The sequence below is a fragment of the Crotalus tigris genome, unplaced genomic scaffold, assembly GCF_016545835.1.
Source record: "Crotalus tigris isolate CLP2741 ecotype Arizona unplaced genomic scaffold, ASM1654583v1 scf7180000017857.1083437, whole genome shotgun sequence".
Classification (NCBI taxonomy): Eukaryota; Metazoa; Chordata; class Lepidosauria; order Squamata; family Viperidae; genus Crotalus; species Crotalus tigris.
This window is the reverse complement of record NW_024096679.1, coordinates 957548-969591: the sequence shown is the minus strand read 5'-3', so window position 1 is coordinate 969591 and position 12044 is coordinate 957548. Positions and strand designations below refer to the sequence as shown.

Here is a 12044-nt window from a genome sequence, read left to right as displayed (position 1 = left end):
ACAGGGAGACCTGGTGTGCTGTGGTCCATTGGGTTGCAAAGAATCGGACACAACTTAGCAAGTGAACAACAACAACAATCCCATGAGAATTCCATTATCCATGTTGTTAGCAAATAGTCTTTCTCCCAAATAAGCCATATACAAATATAGCATACACCAGGGCTCTTCAAACTTGGCCCTTTTATGCCTGGCTGAGGAATTCTGGGAGTTGAAGTCCACAAGTCATAAAAGGGCCAAGTCTGAAGACTCCTGGCATACACCATAGCCTTCTCCTGATGCTCTTCAGGTTGAGTAACCCTATGGCCTAAGAATTGGGTGTGTCTAGTTTAATGAAGAGAAGGATGAGGGGGGGACATGATAGCTGTGTTCCAGTATCTCAATGGCTGCCCCAAAGAAGAGGGAGTCAAGCTATTCTCCAAAGCGCCTGAAGGCAGGACAAGAAGCAACGGATGGAAACTAACCAAAGAGAGAAGCAACCTGGAACTAAGGAGAAACTTCCTGACAGTGAGAACAATTAACCAGTGGAACAACCTGCCTCCAGAAGCGGTGAATGCTCCAACACTGCAAGTTTTTAAGAAGTTGTCTGAAATGGTATAGGGTTTCCTGCCTGAGCAGGGGGTTGGACTAGATGATCTCAAAAGTCCCTTCCATCATCCAGTTAGAACAATTAACCAATGGAACAACCTGCCTCCAGAAGCGGTGGATGCTCCAACACTGGAAGTTTTTAAGAAGAGACTGGACAGCCATTTGTCCGAAATGGTATAGGGTCTCCTGCCTGAGCAGGGGGTTGGACTAGATGACCTCCAAGGTCCCTTCCAACTTTATCATCATCATCATTATTATTATTATTTCCAGCAGTTGTAGTTCCACCACATTTGGAGGACCTCAGATAGAGGAAGACTGTTTTACAATAAGAGAGACAATGTCTCTCACGAATATCTTGTATAATTTTAAGTTTTACTCTTGGTTTTTTCCCTGCCCAAATAAATTTATTGATACCTTTCTGCCATTCGTTTAAATTAGCGTCATTCTTTAAAATAAGTATCGCTTGAAATAAAAAGAGAAACTTTGGCAAAACATTCATTTTAATCGCTGCAATTCTCCCCAATAGGGACAATTGCAGCTTCTTCCAATTTCCCAAATCCTTTTGTATTTTAACCCACAGCCTTTCATAATTATTTTTATACAGTTTTGCATTAGAAGCAGATAAAATAACCCCCAGATATTTTACCTTATTAACAACCTCAAAATCTGTCAACCTATCTAGGGTCTCCTTATCCAAATTAGTCGTGTTTTTAAGCAATATTTTAATCTTATTGTTATTAATTTTAAAACCCGAAACTTGTCCATGTCAATTGTCTCCTTGCTTAGAAAGTCGCTCTGGCGGCTTCTGATGATGGTTCAGTTGCAACCAGGTAGGGTATCGGTGCGGACAGCCCTCGGCCATTCTATCAGAGAAGTTTGATCTTCCTTCTGCCCGCAGAAGAGGAAGGAAAAGCGAGCGGAAGAGGGGATGCATTGCTCAGTGAAAGAGATCTGGAATGGCTTGGAGTCTTGAAGTCCTTTGATCTTCAAAAGCCACTGCTGAACCATCCAACATGCCTAAGTGCCTTTCAGATAAGAAAGCCCTGCCTTCTCCTTGTTAGGACAGCGGCAGCTAAGGTTACCTTGGTTTATTTGGGCAGAACTCCTGCTGATTTAATGTGGGACTTAATAGGAGAACATGAAGGATAACAAGGCATAGACTCGCAGGGAGGAGAGAGACGTTTGCCCTTCAGAGAACTTTGAAAACACCCAGCAAAATATCTTGACCAGTGTTTCTCAACCTTGACCATTTTAAGGCATGTGGACTTCAACTCCCAGAATTCCACAGCCAGCAATGCTGGCTGTGGAATTCTGGGAGTTGAAGTCCACATGCCTTAAAATGGTCAAGGTTGAGAAACACTGATCTTGATGATCCAGCCACCCTTTCCTTCTGGAAGAGAGAGTCTTTGTTATTTTTTTATTTGTTTATTTATTTGTATCCCTCCTTGATTAAATTTGCAAATAACTCAAGGGGGCTGAATGTATCCAACACCCCTTCTTCCTCCTTTCCTCTGCAACAGTTCCGTGAGGTGGGTTGGGCTGAGAGAGAGGGACTGGCGCAATGTTGCCCAGCCAGTTTTCATGCCTAAGGCAAGACTAGAACTCACCAACTCCTGGTGATTGGCCCAAAGTCACCCAGCCGGCTTTCATCCCTACGATGGGACTAGAACTCCCCATCTTCTGGTGATTTGCATAGAGTCACCCAGCGGACTTTCATGCCTTAAAGCGGGATTAGGACTCCCCATCTCCTGATGATTGGCCCAAAGTCGCCCAGCCATCTTTCATGCCTAAGGCAAGACTAGAACTCACCAACTCCTGGTGATTGGCCTAAAATTATCCAGCTGGCTTTCATGACTAAGGTGGGACTAGAATTCCCAGTCTCCTGGTGATTGGCCCAAAGTCACCCAGCTGACTTTCATGATAAGGTGGGACTAGAATTCAGACTCTCCTAGTGATTGGCCCAAAGTCGCCCAGCTGACTTTCATGACTAAGGCGGGACTAGAATTCAGACTCTCCTGTGATTGGCCCAAAGTCACCCCGCTGACTTTCATGACTAAGGCGGGACTAGAATTCAGTCTCTTCTAGTGATTGGCCCAAAGTCGCCCAGCTGACTTTCATGACTAAGGCGGGACTAGAATTTAGGCTCTCCTGGTGATTGACCCAAAGTTACCCAGCTGACTTTCATGACTAAGGCGGGACTAGAATTCACAGTCTCCCGGTTTCTGGCCTGGTGTCTTAATCTCTAAGTAAACCTGGCTCCTTCCTGCCTTGCCTTTATTTCTAGGGGCCATTGCAAGAACTATTCCCTGTTCCATCTGCTTTAACCCAACCATTTGTTTTTAACCATCTCAGCAATAAAACCCTAAAGAAAGTAGTGAAAAGATGGAGGAAGGCAAGTGTGAAAAGACCAAAAAAATACAAGGAAGGTTCTCCTTCCTTTGGCAAGCATAGATAAGGAGTGTTACAATCTTCTCCACACCTTCACAATCCAAGGTTTGCTCCATTGTCAAGTCTTGTGATCAGGCTTTTAACAATTACACAGATCGCACTTCAGACTGTGTCCAATTTAGGGAAAGAGGGGTAGGCTGGTCTTCGCCCCATCTCTGAGCTCAAGGTGCCTTTTCTGGAAACTCTTGAAGGATGGTGCAATCTGTTCAGCATATTGTCTCATAGGTCTTCTTTCCCCCCCCCCCCTCAGAGGAGAAACACAATTATTTTGAAATATCACATTCCAAGGGGGAAATGCATCCTAGGGCTGTTAGTTTGCCCAATGTACATCCCCCCCCCCCCAGTTAACAGGCTTAAGAGAAATCACAGCAAGGTGATGATTAATGCTGGTGGGGAAAGAGCAGGTTTGGAACAACTTCATTTTTTTGTGGACAATTCAATTTGGGGTGCTGCCTGCCTCTCCAGACAAGTTAATTTAAAATGAAGAAGAAACAACATTTTCTGGGCAGGTACTTGATAAAACACGAACATAGCAATCACTGGAGTTCATTTGTATCCTTTGTAAGCTTGCCATCTGTTTTTTTCCCTCCCTCCCTCCCTCCCTCCCTTCCTTCCTTTCTTCCTTCCCATACTTCCCTTCCTTCCTTCCTTCCTTCCTTCCTTCTTTCCTTCCTTCCTTCCTTCCCATACAACTTCTCTTCTTTCTTCCTTCCTTCCCATACTTCTCTTCGTTCCTTTTTTCCTTCCTTTTTTCCTTCCTTCCTTCCTTCCTTCCTTCCTTCCTTCTTTCCTTCCTTCCTTCCTTCCTTCCCATACAACCTCTCTTCTTTCTTCCTTTTCCCTTCTTCCTTCCTTCCCTTCCTGCCACCCATACAACCTTTCCTTCCTTCTTCTTTTTCCTTCTTTCCTTCCTTCCTTCCTTCCTTCCTTCCTTCCTTTCTTCCCATACTTCTCTTCTTTCCTTCTTTCCTTCCTTCCTTCCCATAAAACCTCTCTTCTTTCTTCCTTTTCCCTTCTTCTGTCCTTCTTTTTCCTTCCTTCCTTCCTTCCTTCCTTCCTTCCTTCCTTCCTTCCTTCCTTCCTTCCTTCCTTTCTGCCCTAACATCTAGACTCCGGAAGAGCTAGAGGATGATTCTGATTTCGAACAGGAAGATTATGATGTTCGGAGCCGGACAAGCGTTCAGACTGAAGACGATCAGCTGATTGCTGGCCAGAGTGCAAGGGTGAGTTTACAGTCTAAGCAGTGCATTAATATCTCTTCCAATTTGTCTGCTTCTGCCAGCTGATTTGGAGACTAGAAAGCTTAGGATGGCTACTGAGCAGGAGATTCCATTTTGAGTTCTCAAGAGCTGAGTTCGTTTGTTTGACACTCGAGTGGTGTTGATTGGAGAGGTTTGTGCAAAAGAAAGAAAAAAATCTGCTGATAGTTCTTTCTCCAAGATTTATTTCTCCAATATTTTTTTTTCTTAAAAATGTTTTTCAACACTTAATCTGATACATTTGTCAAAAGTCCCAGGAACTCCAGTCTTCCCACTGAAAATTTTAGAAAAGTATCAGGTTTCTAAATCTTATTATTATAGAGAAGACATGAGAGTTGAAGACTTTACATAAAACTCAGCATCATGGTGTCCTAACTTTGATAAGCAGAATATTATGAGGTTGGACTCTTATTTATTACTGATATCAAAATCCCCAAGCAAGATAGAAAGCTTTTCTTAAAGAAGATTGAAACACATTTTTTTTTTTTCACGTAGCTTCTCGTGTTCCTCCAAACCACAATTGGATTGATACAATTGTTTGCTAAGACATCTGAAATTTAAAAAAAAAACCTACGGTAGGTGGAATTTTCAGTTGCTAAAATCACAACCACCAAGAAATGGCATTGTGGGCCATTTCATCATACAAACTTTTGATAGTAGTCCATAAAATTAAACCTACCTTTAATTGGTTTTAACCAATTAAATGGTATACATGCTTGCAGGATGGTATACATTTTGTTTAAGGAGTTCTACCAACCTAGCAAACTGCATTTTTACCAGAGTTTTGTTGTTAATATATTTAAAGGTTTCAATCTTATCCCACCTTTTACTTCTGTCCTCCAGACTGTACATATTCAGTTCCTGCAATCTCTCCTGGTATGTTTCGTCCTTCTGACCTTGGGCCATTTTTTGTTGCCCATCTCTGGACTCACTCAATCTTACCAATTCTTTTTTTTTTTTAAGTGAGGTCTCCAGAACTGGACAGGGCCTAAAGTATGCCCCTTCTGCCAGCATGGACGGGCAGTCCCTAATTCAAGATGTTGGTTATCTTGAATAAAGCCCTGCATGGCATGGGTTGAGGGTATCTGAGGAACCATCTCACCCAAGGGCAGTGCTTCTCAATTATTTTCTGTCATGCCCCCCTAGGAAGAAGAAAACATTTTGCGCCCCCCGCGCGACTGTAAATAGTATCATTTGTCTATAAAATTGTTATAAATACACCTCTGCATAACACTGTATCCTTATTAACGTATATGAGAATAAAAAAGAAAGAAATGTGGATCAATTTACAACAAAGAATAGCTTTATTAACTGTAGCAGAAAAGATTTAAAGGAGCACAATGATGTCTGGATTAATGGCTACAATGAGCACGTTTTTCAATGCATAGCTTTTCGAAGCGGGGTTTGAAGCAGGACACAGCAACTCTCAGCTCCTTCTCAATGTGTAGCCGAGACCTGTATTTTTTTTCTGTACAGAGGACCGATTTCCGGGTCTAAAAGTCACACGGGCAGGTTTGGCCAATCAGGATAGAGCATCATGTCTATCCAATCGGGTCCTTTGCATGTGTCACGTGCGTTGGCGGTCATGTTGTCCACCGCGTTGGGCTGCTACTGGGGCTGCGCTGGGACAATCAATGCCGTGTGGGACGCCGCTTGCGAGTGAGTCGGATGATCCGATCTAGAAATCCAATATGACAGTATTTGCCAAGGTCAAATGAGCCCCCCTTTACGGAGCCTCGCGCCCCCTCTGGGGGGCGCGCCCCACTATTTGAGAAGCACTGCCCAAGGGGAACTGGCCTGCCCCACCCATGTTTGAAGAAGGGACATGCTGTGGGCTCCATCAATCAAGAGATTCTGGCCAGTGGGGTCCAGGAGAAGAGCCTTCTCTGCCATGACTCCCACCCTCTGGAACATAGTGTCCTCAAGGTGAGATGTGCCCCCACCCTCTTGGTCTTCTGTGAGGGCCTGAAGACCTGGCTCTTCCAGTTGGCTGTTAGTTTGCCCAACAAAATCTGCATTTTTGTTCAGTGTGGTTGCTTACGAGTCCCAGGAATATTTTCCCATAAAATAACTCTGCTTCTGTATAACTGGAAGGTATGTGTGGTGATAACACCACTCCATTGTTTAATTACTCCACATTTGTTGTAGAATAGAAGTAAATAAAACTGGAATTTATACTTCATAGCCCATTGAAAGAAAAAAGAGAATGCATTCTTTGAAAATAAAAAACAATTTCAGTGTTGGAAGAAGCATAAAAATGAAAGTTAGCCTAAGCTGGATTCATACCACGTATCAGGAAGACTCATTGTGGAACACTGTGCAAAAATCCACACGCAAATAAATATACACAATATTAGAGATGCAAATAAACATTAGGTTCATAAAACAGGACTATAGTTTTCTTGGAGATGCAAAGAAGAGACTCACTTTCTATGCCTTTTACAGGGGAAGCTGTTGTTGTTCTGTTGTGTTTGCACATTAACAATTCAGACTGCTGAGCTACCTTGATAAGGCCTAATTAAAACTCTGTCGGTGAATTCTAATTTGATAAGCTTTCATGTTTTCTTCATTTTTCTGATCTCCTGATTCAAGATAACCTTTCCCCCCCCCCAAAAAAAAATCTTGGTTCTGGAAAAGGTCAATTATGAATTTTTAAAAAGCCAAGAGCATTTTAAGACTATGTAGAGAGAAGCAATAGCTGATTGGAAGTGACATAAACAAGAAAAAATGTAATGACACTTAAATCTATGTCACACCCTATTAAATGTACCAAGCAGTGGGATACAACCCTGGAGCCAAATATACTTTTGATTCAGAAATCACTGCTGAAAGGTCCCTATTTTGATCTTCAAAAGTAATTATTACCTTTTTGCTGTTTTCTTGTCTTGAAAAAAAAATTAAAATACATTGGAATTCTTGCGTTTGCGACTGGTATCAGAATCAATTTAATGGTGATATCTGTTGAAATTATTTTCAAATTCCTCTAAAAAAGTTATCTTGCACAGCCTGAATTCTGGAGTGTGCAAAAGTCTATCAAGAACCGAAAAATTAGGAGTTTTTTTTAATTTTTTTTTATTTTTCTCCAAAGTTAAAATACAAAATGGAAAGAAGAAAAAAACATTGACTATCAAACCAAACAACCAAACAATGTGTAGCAAAAAAATATTTAAAAACGTGTATAAAACAACAAATCAGAAATATATTATTAATATTAAAATTAAACATAAAATGTCCCCTGATTGAATGCTAAAAAAAATAACTAGAATATCCCTTGCATATCAGAGCTACAAGTTAGTTATAAACTTTTCCATCTGTAATGACTGAAAATGCTATGTTACGGGGGAAATGTCACTGACATGGAAATATATTGTCTATCAATCAAGGCAACCACCATCTATTCATTATAAAAAGAAGCAGGTAAGTAATCCCAAGAACAAAAGTCATCTTCAATGCCCTCTGTTAATAGTCTGTTACTGTATTTAACACAGACAAAATTCACAAACGGCTTCCAAAATTTCAGAGTTTTCTTATGGTATCAGTGGCAGAACTTGATGACCCACTTCTGGGCAGATTGTCACCTACTATGATTCAGCTCGCTAGCCAAATTAGTGCCATCTGTTACTATATTATAATGATCTTGAGTTTTGAGCTGTTTTCCCCCTTTCTAGTAGCTAATGAAGTAGTCCTTGACCCATGAAAGATTCTGCGACAATAGATATTTCATTTTTAAGGTGCCGGTAGACTGTTCTCTGCTTATTTGCTTCGAAGTTCAGAAAAACAAGCCGGAGCATTTACATTGACTGGTCCAGCTCTGAGAAAGTTGGTTAGTTGGCATCTGTGGCTTAAATCAGAGGTCTCCCAAACTTGGTGACTTTAAGACGTGTGGACTTCAACTCCCAGAATTCTCCAGCCAGCATGGCTGGCTGGAGAATTCTGGGAGTTGAAGTCCACACGTCTTAAAGTCACCAAGTCTGGAGACCCCTGATCTAAAAGATTGTCTTGATTCAGCAGAAATGAAAGCACTAATAATCAGATAATTTTCGAATGAAGGCCAGAATGGATAACGTTACATTTTTTTTAAATGATTTTCCTGCTTAGGGCAAGTGGTGAGAAGCTAACTCGAAGCCTGCATCCTTGACATGTCTTAAAATTACACGATTCTGTGTGGTTTAATACAGGCCATCATGGCTCAGCTTCCTCAGGAAGAGAAGGCGAAGATAGCTGAGCAGGTAGAAATATTCCATCAAGAAAAGAGCAAGCTGGATGCCGAGGTGGCCAAATGGGATGACAGCGGGAACGACATCATCGTCCTGGCCAAACAGATGTGCATGATCATGATGGAGATGACGGACTTCACTAGGTAGGTCCATCAGCGAAGTCGGTCCTTGTGAGGGTTGTCTATGGAGATTTTCAGTCATCCAGGCCCTGGTTGTCCCAAAGGTGCTTTTTCAAAAATCAACTGGGTTTTGTTGGTTTCTTTCTTTGAAAGCGTTTTGCTTCTCATTCAAGAACCTTCTTCAGAAGAACTGAAGCAGCTTCGTGGACGAGAAGCGAGACATTTTCAAGGAGAACTGGACAAAGCTTGGTGGATGAGAGGCAAAAAGCTTTCGAAGGAAAAAAACAAGAAAGTCCAGTTGCCTTTTGAACAGCACTTTTGGGACATCCTTGTGAAGAAAGAAGAAACATTCAGTCCAAACTCATGTAGCATTTCACTAGATTTAGGAGAAGATAAGTTTGAGGAACGATCTTGTTCTTCCAAGACAGAAACATCGATGGTGGTTGAAAAGAGCAACTTTTTTTGTTGTTGTTCTTCTAGGCTTTTTTCTCTAGGAGAGTGGTTCTCAACCTGTGGGTCGGGACCCCATTTGGAGTCGAACGACCATTTCACGGGGGTCGCGAAACAACGCAGTCCACCATTTTCCCCCCCTTTTCCTTAGCTGTGCTCCTCCCTTTTATTCTATTGGCTTTTGAAAGCCAATAGAATAGACTCTCTTGAATAGAGTCTAATTCTATTGGCTTTCAAAAGCCAATAGAAATTGTCCAGGCTGTCTCTGCCTGCTGAGCCCGCCAAAAGTCCCATTCTGCAAACGGTGCTGCACCAGTTGAGTAGTCCTCGACTTACGACCGGTTGAGTAGTCCTCGACTTACGACCAGTTGGGGGGTCGCGGCATTAAAAAGGTTGAGAACCACTGCTCTAGGAGATTTCCACCACAGATGCCTTCCACACATGTTGGAGCTACAAACTCCAGAATTCCCAACCTGCAAGGCTACACCTTTGAAATGATGAGCTTTTATTTATTTTTTTTAACAAGCTTGCTCTAAAATGAAGAAGATGGGTCTTTCCACCAGCTAGTGATGCTGAACTAGACCTCATTCCAGGTTCACCAGAAAATAACACTGTGTTCTAACTGAATTCATAATTGCCAAAATAAAAAAAGTGATAGCAGGATCATTGTACCACTGGTGTACTTATTCCCCATTTAATACGAATCCCAAAAAAGGACCTAGAGAACTTTTTTCTATCTTTGAGGGCTCTCTCCCATCATTTGTGATCCTGACCTTATTCCCTGGAGAACATCGTAACATCCTGTTGCATCCATACAACCTTAACTGAGATTCATTGCTTTTTCAAGACTGGTTATGCTGTCAGGCCTTTAGCCCCCTAGGCTTGCTCACAAAAACAGAGCTTGCCAGCATTTCAAAAATTTCAGAATAAGTGACACAGTTCCCATCTTGAAGCTTATAGACCGAGGGTTTGATTACTGCCTGGATATGGCACCTCCTAGAAACCTGAGTTACGAGTTCTGAAGTTCCAGGACTTAGAGATACTGAAAAAGGATGAGAGCCCAGTTGAAGCTCACCTATCTTTGACAAATGGTATCGTTCTAGTCCCACCTTAGGCACGAAAGCCGGCTGGGTGACTCTCTCAGCCCAGCCCACCTCACAGGGTTGTTTTGGGGAAAATAGGAGGTGGAAGGAGTGATGTGTATGTTCATCACCTTGAGCTACTTATAAAATTACAATGTTGTTGTTGTTAATTGCGAAGTCATGTCCGACTCATCACGACCCCATGGACAACGTTCCTCCAGGTCTTCCTGTCCTCTACCATCTTCTGGAGTCCATTTAAGTTCACACCTACTGCTTCAGTGACTCCACCCAGCCACCTCATTCTCTGTCATCCCCTTCTTCTATTGCCCTCAATCTTTCCCAGCATTAGGCCCTTCTCCAGTGAGTCCTTCCTTCTCATTAGGTGGCCAAAATATTTGAGTTTCAACTTCAGGATCTGGCCTTCTAAAGAGCAGTCGGGGTTGATCTCTTCTAGGACTGACCGGTTTGAATGCCTTACAGTCCAAGGGACTCGCAGGAGTCTTCTCCAGCACCATAGTTCAAAGGCCTCAATCAGCCGAACAAGCTGACAAGCAATTGCAAAAAAAAATAATAATAATAATTCTGAAACTCAACCAGCTTTTTAACAAACCTCCCTGATAGCGTTCAACTTTGTGCAAGTGTAAAGCTGCCTTCCTTTATGTTCCCACTGGACTCTGACCCATTTCCGGATTGGATCTGGCCGATTTTACATTAAATCCAGCTCGGGGAGTCGCTGAGCGCTGTTGCTGTTTTGCATTCCACCAGAAATACCCTCTTAATAAACACTTTTAAAAATGCATCTACAATTAAGTCCAGGCGCTGGGAGGCAAAAAAAAAAAAAACGATCCAAACTGCTGGCAAAGCATTTTAAATTAGCTGCAGATCTACACTGCCTCCCTTAGGCCCCCCCCCCTTTTCCCCCCAATCTCCTAACCTATACTCTAATAAGTAGTTTAAAGAGTGTGGTGTGCTAAATTGTGGAAACAGTCATCTCTCAGTTCTACAAGAATTTGAAAAACAAAAATGGAACTGTTGATACAAGTTTTAATAGAGGGAATTATTGAGTTTGTCATTTGTACTTCTATAACTGTCTGGTTTGCTACAGCAACCAAGCAGGAGAGAAACAAACTCCAGCAGATAGTCAAGAATGCAGAAAGAACAATTGCAACCAGGGGATGGTGCTTATTGGACATTGTATGCCCAAACATCTAGACAAGGGGACAGGTTTTTTTCCCCATGTGCCATCCATCTGCTGAACACATAGTTTTCACAGTGCTGCCTAATGTCTATATATATTTATCCATGTAGTGTGTCTGTAATATTATTATTTATCCTTCTTATTATCTTCTTTGTTGCTCCTTTTATTGGTATTATTGGTATTATTATGGATCATTGCACAGTCAGCCAGATGTTCAGACTGGATTTGGCATTTTGTCTACCTATCGAGTCCTTCCCAAGGACCTGGGATAGGCAGATCTGGATGTTTGATGGTGTTACAGATATTATTGCAGGATGTAATCTGTTCTGAGTAAAGCTGCCTTTTGCAATTGACTGATGGCAAATGTGTAAATGCCGATGGTGTTCAAGTGGTGCTCCAGTTGTTTTGGGATTGCATCCAAGGTGCCTTTGGGACTACTTTTGCTTGCTTTAGCCATAGTCATTCTATTTCTATGTCTTTGTACTTTGTTATCTTTTCCATTTACTTCTCTTCTATTCTGTTGCCTCCAGGTACTGCCACGTCCACTATCCAGACTTTTGTTTCATTCTTATTGATAATGGTTAAGTCTGGGGTGTTGTGTGGCCGGTGTCTGTCTGTTAGAATTCTAAAATCCAAGAGCAATTTAATCTTAATTATTTATTTAAATGTGATAATTTATTATTGTT

General features: G+C 41.9%; 1 protein-coding gene across 7 annotated transcripts in view; it reads left to right on the top strand.

Annotated features, from left to right (window-relative positions):
* LOC120308057 (catenin alpha-2) overlaps positions 1-12044 on the top strand; it is a 175381-nt gene that overhangs the window by 93465 nt on the left and 69872 nt on the right. For all 7 annotated transcript variants that reach the window (XR_005556729.1, XM_039343534.1, XM_039343529.1 and 4 more), the window contains exons 6-7: positions 4143-4256; positions 8471-8652. Coding sequence is in view for 6 of the 7 variants with exons in the window: in XM_039343534.1 (XP_039199468.1) it covers positions 4143-4256; positions 8471-8652 (296 nt within the window). In the remaining variant the exon portion in view is untranslated. The remainder of the gene's footprint in view (positions 1-4142; positions 4257-8470; positions 8653-12044) is intronic.